General features: G+C 40.0%; 6 protein-coding genes across 6 annotated transcripts; 2 read left to right on the top strand and 4 right to left on the bottom strand.

The window, feature by feature from the left end:
- Positions 1 to 467: 467 nt before the first annotated feature.
- Positions 468 to 1,819, top strand: JH06_5250 (MFS transporter; the record flags this gene model as incomplete). Its single annotated transcript, XM_014671881.1, has 5 exons — positions 468 to 799; positions 830 to 905; positions 962 to 1,152; positions 1,174 to 1,411; positions 1,442 to 1,819. The coding sequence occupies 5 exons, from the start codon at positions 468 to 470 to the stop codon at positions 1,817 to 1,819; spliced, it is 1,215 nt and encodes a 404-aa protein (XP_014527367.1).
- A 770-nt stretch (positions 1,820 to 2,589) lies between these two features.
- On the bottom strand, positions 2,590 to 3,583 carry JH06_5529 (hypothetical protein; the record flags this gene model as incomplete). Its single annotated transcript, XM_014671883.1, is given in 6 exon segments — positions 2,590 to 2,783; positions 2,824 to 2,896; positions 2,924 to 3,279; positions 3,314 to 3,423; positions 3,458 to 3,548; positions 3,562 to 3,583. The coding sequence occupies 6 exon segments, from the start codon at positions 3,581 to 3,583 to the stop codon at positions 2,590 to 2,592; spliced, it is 846 nt and encodes a 281-aa protein (XP_014527369.1).
- A 592-nt stretch (positions 3,584 to 4,175) lies between these two features.
- On the top strand, positions 4,176 to 5,799 carry JH06_5456 (chaperone; the record flags this gene model as incomplete). Its single annotated transcript, XM_014671882.1, has 2 exons — positions 4,176 to 4,324; positions 4,356 to 5,799. The coding sequence occupies 2 exons, from the start codon at positions 4,176 to 4,178 to the stop codon at positions 5,797 to 5,799; spliced, it is 1,593 nt and encodes a 530-aa protein (XP_014527368.1).
- Positions 5,800 to 5,852: 53 nt separating this feature from the next.
- On the bottom strand, positions 5,853 to 7,077 carry JH06_2123 (RNA recognition domain containing protein; the record flags this gene model as incomplete). Its single annotated transcript, XM_014671880.1, has 5 exons — positions 5,853 to 5,888; positions 5,935 to 6,792; positions 6,823 to 6,876; positions 6,907 to 6,965; positions 6,996 to 7,077. The coding sequence occupies 5 exons, from the start codon at positions 7,075 to 7,077 to the stop codon at positions 5,853 to 5,855; spliced, it is 1,089 nt and encodes a 362-aa protein (XP_014527366.1).
- Positions 7,078 to 9,781: 2,704 nt separating this feature from the next.
- JH06_2122 (hypothetical protein) lies at positions 9,782 to 11,526 on the bottom strand (the record flags this gene model as incomplete). Its single annotated transcript, XM_014671879.1, has 5 exons — positions 9,782 to 10,262; positions 10,308 to 10,814; positions 10,851 to 10,893; positions 10,970 to 11,282; positions 11,314 to 11,526. The coding sequence occupies 5 exons, from the start codon at positions 11,524 to 11,526 to the stop codon at positions 9,782 to 9,784; spliced, it is 1,557 nt and encodes a 518-aa protein (XP_014527365.1).
- Positions 11,527 to 12,447: 921 nt separating this feature from the next.
- Positions 12,448 to 13,560, bottom strand: JH06_2121 (guanyl-nucleotide exchange; the record flags this gene model as incomplete). The annotated part of the gene is made up of 5 exons (XM_014671878.1): positions 12,448 to 12,825; positions 12,856 to 13,023; positions 13,053 to 13,181; positions 13,212 to 13,314; positions 13,346 to 13,560. 5 exons carry the CDS (start codon positions 13,558 to 13,560, stop codon positions 12,448 to 12,450), a joined length of 993 nt encoding a protein of 330 aa, XP_014527364.1.
- Positions 13,561 to 13,864: the final 304 nt, after the last annotated feature.

Raw genomic sequence — 13,864 nt, 5'->3', positions numbered from 1 at the left:
CCCTTTTCAATAACACATTCTTATCCTCACATCATCAATCCAATATTAACAATCCACTGTATCAACTATTGAATTCCCGCGTTAATCCTGGATCAATGATGCGATCAGTTGTCGTGCATGTCTAGTGGTTTTCTTAATTACCATAATACAAACAACTAAAGAGAAGTGTCAATCACTATTTCCACGATATCTGTTCTAGGTTTGTATTTGGATATCATAGTTCATTTAAAGTGATCTGATAGACAAGAAATGAATCCAAAGATGCGCGTTCGCACAATTGTGATTATCGCTTTTGTCACCGTCTTCTTTGATACGATGAATAACGCTTTAATCGTTCCTGTTCTCCCGTTTTTGTTGACCGAATTAGGTTCAACCAGTATGCAAGAGGGAATACTTTTCAGCTCGTATTCTATTTTTCAACTTATCAGTAATCAAATATGAAGATTCCTTTCCTAGGTTTATTGTTTATGGGTCCTCTTAGTGATGTCTATGGAAGAAAACCATTCATTCTTCTCTCCCTTTTTGGTTCCTGCTTTGGTTCTATTTTTCAAGGTATGTCGCGCGATGTCATCTCCCTAATCATTTGGCGTTCCTTTACTGGCCTATTTTCTGGTTCACTGATCCTTGTTCAAGCGTATTGTTCGTCTTGTTCTCTTATCTTTAGTGTAATTGCAGACATTATCCCAGCAGAACAACGAAATACCTATCTAACACGTTTAGAAGGTTGTATTTCTGCAGCATATATTATTGGACCTGCTGTTGGAGGAGTATTAGCTCAAGTCAACTATCATTTTCCGATGTCTGTATGAATTAAAGGATTTATCTCTAGGTATGTTGCTGGAGTCATTTCAGGAATTGCGATGGTTATCGCACTCTTCATTTTAAAAGAGTCACATCCAGGATTGGTAGACGAGGAAGGTAATCCTCGGAGAGGTAAAACAGAGAGTATAATTGATTTTAGATTTTGATCCTAGAGAAACAAAAGAAAGAACCCAAGAAGAGTATTGTAAAACCTCGTATCACTCTACTTATGTTATCTTGTTTTGTTTCGGAGTTCTGTATTCGTTGGGCAGCGAGTGCGTACGATTCTCGATATGGGATTTACCTCTCCGACAAGTTCGAGATTAAGTCATTTACTTATTCGTCTTTAATGTGATGTGTATTCACTATTAGAGTCGTTGTTGTGGTTCAGAGCCTTGTATGTCTAATCATGCATGTTCTTATCTATCCACTTCTAACTACAAAACTCTGTATTCCTATTCCTTATTTGTGTATTGTTGGATATCTTATAACCATTGGAGGATATATTGGAATGAGTGCCTCGACTACTATGATGGGTTCAATTATTGCTTCATCCATTCTATGGATTGGATATCCTTTAGTTACTCCTACGTCTGTATCCATTATTAGTGTAACTTTGAAGTGGATTGATCATTCCTAGACTACTCATTCTAAAGATGTTCAGGGAACAGTCCTTTCTTGGAATAACTTCTGTTATCAGGGATCTTTAATTATCTGTCCACTTGTATTGTCGGCTATCTATTCGAAGAATCGAGATGCCATCTTCTATTTCTCTAGTGTTCTCTCTCTCATTGGCCTGTTGGTAGTGAGTCCATTGGCTTGTAGAAAGGATGTGAAGACTTTGGGAAAGGTTTCTCTTTTGGATACACAAGAAATGCCCATCAAGCAAGATATAGAGTTGAAACCTTTGGAGAATAACCTGGATGCTTCTTTAGATAAGCAGAAGACTATGGATGTATCTCCTACTGTAGATAACTCAGCAGTTGTAAATGTGACTGTTGATTCTCAGGTTCCTTAATCTGTTTGTGAATAATCCAATCCAAATATGAGTTTAGTTCTAAGCATATTCAGATACCATTTATATTCTGTTGACGAGATATTAAATTGCTAGATCAATAATCTTCAATGTCTGCAGAAAACAACGCTTCTACAACTGTCGAGTGCATAATGAAGAAGTCGAATGAGAATTAGTATTGACACAAACGAGATAGAAGAGAAGGAAAAGGTGAAGAGTTATTCTGGATTTCTTATCCAATGTGGTCATTGCCAAGTAATCGGAAATCAACCAGTATATTGTAGAGTAACATTCTTTACCCCTATGGATGTGCCAGGATTCAGTGTCCTGTATGCAAAGAGCTGAATTATGCAAATACAAGTACGGCTGGCATTAAAACACCACAAGGTAGGATTAATTCTATGATTTAATCGATTTAGCTGTAATCAAGTGTCCTCAGTGCAAGAATACCATAGTAGTGTCTTTTATGTATGAATAGTCTAGAAATATACTCTTGGATGTACTCATTTTCATTGTTCTTGTGGAACTGTCATTACATTAGAAGTGATCTTTTTTCGCTCGTTTCACAGCTAGGAACCAGATTTCTATATACCTCATTATAGTGTGTAACGAATGGTGGTTGTTTCTTACAAGCCTAACATTCCTGTGTGGAACAAACACATCACTTGTCGTTCTCAGCTACATGGAACATATCATACAAATCGCTTTCTTTCGGAGAAACCTCTTCTACAACGACTTCAATATTGTCGTTCAACCGAGTTGGTTTCTACAGATCACAATTCACAAGCATCACTAACACAGCGAGTAAGAGAGAAGATACGATCGTCATTCAATGGGAAATAGCGAGCAACACCACCATCACTCGAAGGATCCCAAATCAAAGCCACACGTTCGCTTCGAGCTTCACTCTTGATTCGATTCACTCGAGCCCCTACAAACGATCGTTTCCACTCCATCTTCAATGTCTCTTCACGCCTTCAACTGTTCGCAATGCTCAGTAGTCTCACCTCGAGAACGATGAATACGGAGTGTACTGTGAAGAGCATCCCGGTCAACCTCACCTGGAGTACCTTCATAATGCTACACATCACACAACCAAGCCAGAACCACAATGAGACCGTAGTCGAAACAACAACAGGACTCTTCTGGGAATACCTCCCAAACACACTCTGCAACCAAAGAGGGAGAATCCCGATGAACTGGAGTAGAATGGGAAAACGACTTCTCAATACGATCCAATTTTGGTTCTGTTATCTCAGATCGCTCCTCTTCCATTCCTGTTAGTGCCAGAGCAGCCTCATGGGAACTAGGAGGAGTCACTATTGAACCATCACCATATTCCATAAAACGAAGCCACGATCCTGTTGGTTCCGAAGAAGAACGAACATTCGACTCTTCATCCTCCAACTCCACAAACAACGCAGCATCTTCAGGACTAATCGTCTTTTTCACACCTTCGGGTTCTAATGCCTTATTCAACTTCATACAACAAACTACGAGAGTATTTGTCATATCCAATAAAGGGAAGAGGAACTTGTTTCAAACTGAAGTGTACTGGCCATTTATAATCGCTGTATACAGAGGAATCCGGAGCAAACTCACTCAAACTATAACAATCATCCAAACACGGAAAACACGTACCCACTGTTATCAAATGGGATATTCAAAAACTTCGGTCCAATAGGAATCTCAGGCAGACTATGAAATGAGAAATAACCCAGCCAAACACAAACTCGTTCCTTAACTCCAAATCACATACAAAACCATTCTTAACTTGTTCTTCTTGTGCTTTATTTCGTACCTATTCCCTATTCATCCGTTTCTTGACATACTTGTTTTGATTGAGTCTGAGAGGACCGCTGTACTGGTTTCTGTGCATTATGGTAGCAACTGGAATAAATACATGTGAAGGGTTTTGACTCATGAGAAATAGAATGAACACAGATGGGTGAAAGAGTTGGAAAATTGAGTTGTAGGACTTGAAAATCACTTCTATCAACACGAATCTATTCATTTCACTCCCATCGGCTTCGTTAACAATGGAAAGAGGGTCTGCTTTTACCAACAATGTTCACATCACATCGCTTCTCATTTGCTGTTGTTTGAGTTATTGTTGACAACCAGTTTCTCTGTTTCCACTTTCTAGAAACTTCTGTGAGTTTGTTCTCCTTTATTATCTTTCGATTGAGTATTTGAATTGTTAATTCGTAAGGATAGAGATGTCTAGTTTATTATAGAATGCAACGATTTGCAAGTCGTGCTACTGTTCTGAAGAGATGTTTTGCTTCTGGAAAGGAGCTCATGTTTGGAGTGGAGGTAGTTGTGGTTGAGTTAATTCATGGATTAGGCTCGTAACGCTATGCTTCGTGGAGTGAATCAGCTATCCGATGCTGTTGAGACCACTTTGGGACCTAAGGGACGGAATGTGATTATTGACCAGCCGTATGGTTCACCCAAGATCACTAAGGATGGTGTGACTGTTGCCAAGTCAATTGAGTTCGAGGATAGGTAGAAGTGAAATTGGGTATTGATGGGATAGATTTGAGAATATGGGAGCTGCATTGGTGCGTTCTGTAGCGAGCAAGGCTAATGAAGCTGCTGGAGATGGAACGACGACAGCTACTGTTCTGGCTCGTGCTATTTATGCCGAAGGATGCAAATCGGTTGCTGCTGGATTGAATCCTATGGATCTTCGTCGTGGAGTGAATTTGGCTGTTGATGCTGTGGTGGACGAACTGCGTAAGAAGACGAGAACTGTGAGCACGAATGATGAGATCATGCAAGTGGCTACGATTTCTGCCAACAACGATCAGACCATTGGAAAGCTGATTGCTACTGCAATGGAGAAGGTTGGAAAGGATGGTGTGATCACAGTACAAGATGGTAAGACACTGTCAGATGAATTGGAGGTGGTGGAGGGAATGAAGTTCGATCGAGGCTTCATTAGTCCTTATTTCATGACAGATACGAAGACAATGAAGACAGAGATGGATGATCCTGCTATTCTGCTTTATGATGGTAAGATTTCTGCGATCCAGTCCTTGTTGCCAATTCTGGAGAGCATTGCTCGTGATGGTCGTTCATTGATGATCATTGCTGAGGATGTGGATGGTGAAGCTCTTTCTACTCTCATTCTGAACAAGTTGAGAGGTGGTCTTAAGGTGGTGGCTGTAAAGGCTCCTGGCTTTGGTGACAATCGCAAGAATACTCTGGCAGATCTGGCTGTGCTGACAGGAGCCACTCTTGTGTCACAAGAGACTGGTATGAAGCTGGAGAGTGCTACAGTGGATATGTTGGGTAGTGCCAAGAAGATCACAGTGACAAAGGATGACACAGTGATTCTGAATGGACAGGGTGCTCCTGAGGAGATCAAGCAGCGTTGTGAGAATATTCGTACATTGATTGGTCAGACACAATCCTCCTATGAGAAGGAGAAGTTGGAGGAGCGTCTGGCAAAGCTGAGTGGTGGTGTAGCTGTGATTAAGGTAGGAGGCGCCTCAGAAGTGGAGGTAGGTGAGAAGAAGGATCGTATTGAAGATGCCTTGAATGCTACTCGTGCTGCTGTAGCTGAAGGTATTTGTGTGGGAGGTGGTGCTGCCTTGCTATATGCTAGTAAGGTATTGGATCCTCTGAAGTCCAAGGCTGTGAACTTTGATCAGAAGATTGGTATTGATATTGTGGAGAAGGCCATTCGTGTCCCTTGTGCCACGATTGCCAAGAATGCTGGAGTTGAAGGAGCTGTGGTAGTGAATACTCTGTTGAATGGAAAGGATGAGGAGATTGGTTATAATGCTCTCAATGGTGAGTACACCAACATGTTCAAGGCTGGAGTAGTAGATCCTACAAAGGTTGTTCGTACTGCTTTGGTGAATGCTGCAGGTGTGTCTTCTCTTATGACCACTACAGAATGCATGATTGCTGATAAGCCTAGTAAGGAACCTGCTGCTCCTGCCATGCCTCAAGGAATGGGAGGAATGTATTAAGGAAGTTGTGTTGTTTTATGGGATTGCTATTTATGTGTGTTCTAACAAAGATTTCATATATTACTATAGAACAACTGTGGATATACTTTCTATCCATAACAGATCCTCAATCATACGTACTGTATTCCTAATTACTAAACCCTGTTGGATCGGTTTCTTTGTTTGCCATGGTTGATCAAACTCAATAATAGCTTCTGATCCATCCTTTGTAATATTCTTCACTCCATAATAACCAGTTAATGAATTCACTACATCTTCCTCTTTCGTATCGAGAGGTAGATTCTTCAGAATCACTTTTCTACTTCGATTATCGATTTGAAATTGATTTGGATTTCGTTTTGAATACATGGCTGATTGTTCGTCGTATGGTCGCTTGTATGAGGTATTTCCATGAATAGAAGTCATTTGCTTTTGGAATAATGAGATTAAATGACCAGTAATTGCTGCTTTCAATGAATCATAGAGAAAAGTATTCTCAAAATCTGAAATGATTTCAAATAAAAATGATTTCACTTCTGACTCAGCATCGACATTCACATCACCAATCTTTGCTGCCTTTCCTGATGTCTTTAATAGTTCATACAACTGATCTGAATCATTATACACACTCGCCATCACTTTTGTTAGACTTGTTTGGAATGATGATCGTTGGCTCTCTGGTAACGTCAAAGCCAACTTAGCATACTTCTTCAACAGATCCAAACGCTTACGTAGTGAGTCTTTCAATGTTGAGATTTCCTGAGCTTGAATCTGCTGTCTTACCAGCACCAACTGCATTCGATCTTCTCTCTCTAATGCAGCCTTATCCTGTTCCCTACGGATCTTCTTTGCAGACTCTGCTGGGTTCAACTCAAATGTTGTAGGATCTTCAGGATTGTAATTGGGCTGTACAACAATGAAACGGTTGTTGAAAACAGCGGAACGAGATCGCATAGCTGCGTAAGCGGCATGAGAACTCTCGAATTTCACAATGGCTGTATTGTCTGGCTCAATCTACTCATGATTCGAAGCTCAAAAGTGAACTGTCAGATCGACGATCTCCCCGTAATGCTCGAAGTGCTTGGCTAGCTTCATAACCTACCAATCATGAAGAAGACATATTTGTACGTCGAGACTCTCAGAAGGAATGTTGATTACTTTCACAGAACAGAATGGAACGTGATTCTCTAGAAATGAAATTAAGGACGAGAACAAACTTGAGAGCATGGCAAAATTGAGACGAGCCTTCTGAAGAGGTGTTGTCTCTGCCGACATGATTTCCTTGAGCATCAAAAACATATTCTGTAAGTTCTTCACATTTCGAGGTTGTCGACGTTGTTGGAGCTGCTCTCCAGAAAGTTCCTTGTCGTGAAACGTAATTCACACTTCTACTTGAGCCGCTTGAACAGAAACTGTTTGGGACTTTGTAGTTTCATCGGGATCCTCATCATCGGAGCGAGAACGACGATCCTCTTCACTCTCTTGATCGATGACTTCGGACTCATTCTCCTTCTCTGGTTGATTTGTTTCTGGGGTACCTTCAGTATCCTCTACACTATTTTGGTTTTCCAGTCTGTTTATTGTCTCGAAGAGACTATTCACAACTCGCTCGGCATCTACTTATAAGTGATCACAAGAATCATATACCAGATGTTAGGAAGATTTCGGTATCCTTAATCAGATTTTGCCGAATGGAGTCCATAGAACCCTGCTTTTGTTCGATAAATGCCATCATATATGTTACTAGTGAGGTAGAATCACCAATATCTCTATCAATCAACAACAATCCCCAATAATACTTAACACCCTCAAGCAAACGGAGCAGCTCTGTCTCTATAACTTTGTGCTTATTTGCGTCCTCTAAACATTTCATGTTCAGCAATAATGCTTCTTGAAGAAATCAGGAGTTATTCTGGACTCCAGAAACCGAATGACTTCACAATCTTGTGTTGTGGTATCTAGGAATTCTTTATTGCATTATGGCTTTCTATCTTCTAGATTTTTGTTTTCATTCTTCTTCAATTATATCACTTGTCAATCAGCTAGAAATGCCTTCTTAACAGAAGGTCAGTTTGTCGAGGCTCTGAAGACCATGATTTTGTTTCTAAATTCGCTACTGGATTCTATAGGAGTGTCTGCCTTGTGAGGTTCTGATTAGATCATTTATGAATGAGTACCGTAGAAGGGAATTGAAGTGAGAGCCAAGCCATCTATCATTCACCTTGTGAAGAATCAAGGAACTACCTCAAGACAGTTAACAAGAAATATGAATGGGATATGGAATGATACTATAAAACCGTAATACTAATGGCTCCTTATCTCATTCTCCAAACAAATTGATCTGATTTCAAGTATTCTTCTATAAAATAGATATTGATATCTATCACTTAATACCACATATGTTGCGTAAAATTGGATAGATAACGAAATAATCACGGAAATAGGCAAACATAGACATATCCGAAAAGTCGGCAGTAAGCCATAATCTCGTTAATAAGGAAAGAACTCAGCATTCATTTCTATCTAGCTTGTTGAAACGTCTGATTAAAAGAGGGATGAATGAAAAGGAGGAGAATGGACTTGTAGGTATTTGGTTTGTCTTTGAATGTAGCGAAAATTATCTATGATGCTCGAAGATCTAGCGCACACTTTTGAGGCTTCCTTGTTGGATATTTCTGATGAACTTAGTTAATAGGACTCCTTCGCAACGAGATTTTTTATTACACAGGGGCTGCTTTGATTCGGTGAAGGAAGAAGAAGTCGAAGTTGTAGTTGGAGAACTCTCATTTCAGAATGGAACACCAAGAGATTCGAACTGTACTGAATTGATTGGTATGTTATTATTTGAATGTGTTGATGTAGATCCCAATAGTCCTCCAGAGGAAACAAGACAAGAAGAAAGAAATGGTTCAACTCCTGTACTCGATTTGAATAATATGGATGTGGGAAATGCGAGTCCAGAGGTTAATGTCATCGACCAAGACTCCTCTCATTCCAGTCCAGCTCGGACAGCCTTAAAGAGGGCAAGCTCAACTCAAACAGTGGTTTTGTCTTCCATCCCATTATTCTTTTCGCAAGAACAAGTGGTTGTTCCTCCCCTATCGAACGATACTGCTTCCGAAGAGAAGAAGAATCGAATGTCCCTACCAAGTGATCTTGTCTGCTCTAATTATGAATATGAGTTGTAGTTGTTGAAACCAATTTCACCAGATAAATTGGAGATTCTAACCAGTCCACCTCGTGAAACGTGTGTATTTTGTCTTCATCTAACATATAGGGTTCTCAAAGCTCCAATTGTTGTTTCAACAGTTGCTCCAGAAAACAAGAATACAGAAGAGCCAACTCTTGCTGTGAATCTCACCCCCGTACAATCACCCTCCAAAGAAGAGACTACTGTATCTCATCCTGTTATTCCCTTTTCCACACCCACAACAGAGAATATCTCGGTGATCCCTGGTCAGGGTGATAGTTCACTTCCTCCAAGTCCTTCAATATCCCAAGTTCCTAGTGCCAGTATCTCCCATCATAGTATCGCTGAAGGTGCAGTAGATGTGAATTCGCTCTCTGCCCGTTCTAGGCAACGGTACTTCAAAAATCTGAGGATTCTGAATGATGATAGCTTGTTGACAGATGAGAGTTCGGAGTCAGTGGCTCATGTTGAGTATTTCTGTAATGGAGACGAGCCTAATCAGAACGACATCACATATGTTCCTGACGATGAATTCTATAAGCAAGCGGTTACAAATCAACCATCAACAGCTGTTCCAGAGGACTCTAAGGAAGCAAGGAAGGAATCATGGAGTCCACGGGAATCTGGAGATCCAAAGGTTTCTGGAATGAATATGGAGCCGGCAGATATAGAATTAGGGAATGATCATGAGCAAACTGATGCGATTCCAAAAGTAGATGATTCGATTTTAATGTGACATAAGGTGTTTGTTGCCCAATAAGGCAATCTTATAAGTCTCTTCCTTAACAAACAAGAATCTAAAGGTACAGATCATTATTGTACTTGAGGATCTTCATCTGGGATAATATGAACTAAATCATCCTCTTGAATAGATGGTTCGTTTGATTGTTCTGCTGGTTCTTCTGTTAGATTCTCAGGTACAGAGTCTACTTTCTGTTCAACAACCACTTCTGTAGCCACGGGTTCCGAAGTGTCCTTTACACATTCCTCCAATGGCGTTTCAGTTGGCTGCTCTGTAATCTCCATTGTTGACACTTCAGTTGACTGTTCTGTTGCTTCAATTATTGGTACTTCTGTTAGTTGCTCCTTTGCCTCCTCTTTTGATACCTCTGTTACTCCCTCCTCCACCTTCTCCTTTGGTTCTGGAGTCTTCTCCATTGACCGTTCCGATTCCTTGAATGTTCCTTCCAGATCGGTTCGAATCGAAGGACAATACGAGTCAAGCATTGTCATAGTCGCCTCCATAATATTCTGTCCAGCTACTTCACTCATCACTTCAAAACGTCCTTCCACACTACACATTAATCCCTTTCCTATCATGAACCTCATCACTAATAACATATTCTTCATTCGCTCAATCGTCGTCTCACTCAGACTTCCTCCCTGAGTAGCATACTTACACAAAGCATCAATCACTCGAAGCCAGTAGGATGAAAAACCTGGCTGTTTTGATAATGTGTCACTAGAAGCAAGGAGAGTCGAGACAAAGATTCCAACAATATAACTTTTCTCACGATCATTCCGACCGTAATGAATGAGCAGACCTAACATAATCGTATCAAAACACTTTAACAATGCTACTCCAGATGGAACACCATCACCTTGACGGAGAATACAACGCTGTAACCGATCTACAGCAAATTCAGCAATCTGAATATGAAGCAATTTGGAATATCTCACCTCTTCACCCATCCAAAGAGAACCATCTGCAAAGGAACGCAGTACTGAGATACATTGAAGCCAACATTGGTCCACCGAAGGAATATTATCAACCGTATCGATCACTTCTTGAGGTGTATGGATTGAATCTGAAGCCATTCTCACAATATATGTAGTCAGAGCGAATCTAAGAATCATTCTCATAACCAAGACGGACATATACTCAATGATCTGCTTTCCCCATGTTGGATCACGATTCTTATCAACTAGAAATGAAAGAATGAAAGAAGAAGAGACTCGTTTGCAAACAGCACTTGAGAACAAGAACAAAATTTATCACACTCACTTTCTTCTCTTCAAGCAAACGACAGAGAACTTGCCAAACCAGTGGACGTGCCATATCGTTCGTAGCATCAACCAGCAAGAGGTTAAATACATGTGACCAACGCGTAGGAGTCGTTAGAGAAGGATAGAGAGAAGGGAGAAGATATAGGACAGCTGCACAACGACGTGTGGAAAGACAAATATGTGGAGGAATAGGCTCTAACAGAGATAGTAATGAAAGAGCCTGTTCAGCTAATTGGGGTTTCGCTAAGATAATGTTGGCTAAAGAAGCTGTTTCCACAATAAGACGTTCCAACACATATTTGAAGTCCTAGGAATGATACTCATCCATTAAATCCAACTCGATCCATTGCTGTGATGCGAACTCTTTCCAGGAATGAAATAACGAGTCCCCACACCATCCCAATTCGATCTGTATTCTTACTCAACAATAAGACCATCCAGTGAAGTTTCAATGTATATAGAGAGGAAAGACGTTCAACAGAAGTTGAAGAATGAATATGATCGTTTGAGATGAGCGATTTAAAGAGAACAATCCACGAATTGACTTTCATTCGACTACTCTTTGTAAAGTAATCTTCAATATCACACTCTTGAATAGTCTCTTGGATTGTAGATCGTAATTCAGAGTTCAGAGTATTCACTTCACTACTAAAAAGAGATGATAAGGCATTCCAGAGTCCTCGTTCTTCTGATTGTTTAGGTATACATGTTCCTTGTAATGTTGGGAAGAGAGTATTATCTTCACTTGCCAAATCTAAGAGAGTTTGAGATACAGGAAGTAAGGAATGTGCATCCAACCAGAATAGAAGGTCAACTACTCCTTTCCATTCCTAAATAATGATATCAGAATGAGAAGACTACTTGTTCAAGACTTGTAGCATAAACAGAGACACTATTAAGAAAGAACTGCAATAAGTGAACACATTTCCAAGTATGAATGTTACTAACACTCTCATTCTCACTTAATGGTGTTGGTGGCTGAGGAGATGAAGTAAGAGTGATTAGAGATGGTAATACTTCAGAGCAATATTGGAGTAATGAAGAGAAGTTACTCTTCAAATCAAAGAAATGAGCAACATGCAAATAATCACTCATTCCAGTGATCGTCTTCTGTAACAATTGTTCGTCTTCACTAGTGGTAAACATTACTTGACAGACTTCATTCACTTTCGATTCAATAATGAGAAACATCTCACGTTCACAGTCACCAGCTACACCCGATTCCTCTGAGATTCCTGAGAAAACTGCTTCACTCACCTTATTCACACGATAATTGATATCTTGCTCCCAATGGGACAAATCCAGACTCTCTCCACTTGATAAGAGTTTGATTTCCTGTGTTCGAATACTCTCATACAAATATTGAAGGTAATCTGTTGGGAAGTCTTGACCATCATTCATCCCACGGTTATTTCGACAAAAATCCTCAAAGGTCATTCGGTTCTTGACTCCAGGATTGTGAAGATCTGTATTCAAGAGAAGGCATGAAAACAACAATGAGAATAAGGCTCCTGATGACAGAAATGGTCCTGGATTTGTTTCATATCTATGTCACAAATACGAGGGAATTTGTACACGACAACAGATAGATCATCCATGATTCGATCAATAGCCTGCGCCTCTCCTGGAATACGGAACGTTCCCAAGAAACTCCGCAGAACCATATCAAGCGGCATATCAGTAAATGAGAACGTTCGAATGAAGTGAAGACGAAGTTTCGCTAAGAAGGGGTTCCGATCTTCACTGTAGGCAAGAGCTTCGCCTAACACAGTCTTATCAATATCAGTTGTTTCACGTAAGAGTTCAGCAATTCCTTGGAAATCCTCCTTAGAAGATATGAGATTCTGTTTCTAGGGATCAAGGTATATCAAGACTAGTACGATTGCATAGTCAATCCAATCATCCTTCTTGAATCCTGCATTGAAAATAAGAGCAAATTCATGAAGGATCTTCTTTCGGTGTCGTCTTCGGAGAATATTAGTATGAGCATCAGTAATCTCATGATCCTCATGTTTTGCTTTGCATCGTTGAGCTATTGAATGGAGAATCTATGATTAGAAATGAACAGTGGAAATACAGCTAAGAGTCCTTGGAAAGCAAGAGTATTGATCGAAGTAAGTGGCTTCTTGTCTTGAGGGAGAGAATTCCGATATAAGCAATCACATAAACGTTCATAGAGATTGGTACATTGAATATCACAATCATACTACTTCTGATATTGGAAAAACATTCATACATTCGTATACAAATCAATCATTACTGTGGGCTCTTGACAGAAGTCTAGAAGACTCTCCAGAGATGCTTCTTTCAGTAAGAAATCATGAAGAGATCCAGGTACCCTATAACTGAGTAAATCCTTACGTATCAAACATGTCAGCAAGACGAATATGAACAGAATTGAAGAAGACTTCCAGTTGGACCTTAAGAAATGATTTAAGACTTTGAAAGAGATTAAAGATTACACGAAGAGTCAGAGTGAGAATAGCCGTGTCTTCAGACTGGCTGTTTTGAATCAAATACTTACAGAAGGAACCTTGTAATAATTCTACCAGACATGAATAGTTGCCAAGAATATCTCCATTCATTTCTAATAATGTATTGATTGTTGTGAGTCCATATGACAAAGTTACTAACGAAGGACTAAGAATGAAAACACAGAGATATTCTCACTTTGTGGGATCTGTAAGGGATATCAAGAACGAAAGGAGTTGATGAAGAAGAGAGATATCATATGGAATCAATTCTTCTTCTTCTTCATCAACACTCATTTCATCTTCTTCTTCCTCACTTCCTTCTTCACCATGTTCTTCTTCTTGTCCAGAAGCTGGTTCTGTAATCACCACTTCAGTGGCTGTATCATTACACGACGTTTCATTCTCTGGAGTTTCT

The sequence above is a fragment of the Blastocystis sp. subtype 4 genome (genome assembly GCF_000743755.1).
Source record: "Blastocystis sp. subtype 4 strain WR1 chromosome Unknown seqid_0128, whole genome shotgun sequence".
Classification (NCBI taxonomy): Eukaryota; class Bigyra; order Opalinata; family Blastocystidae; genus Blastocystis; species Blastocystis sp. subtype 4.
The sequence above is the reverse complement of the archived record's forward strand: the minus strand, read 5'-3'. Positions and strand labels throughout refer to the sequence as shown.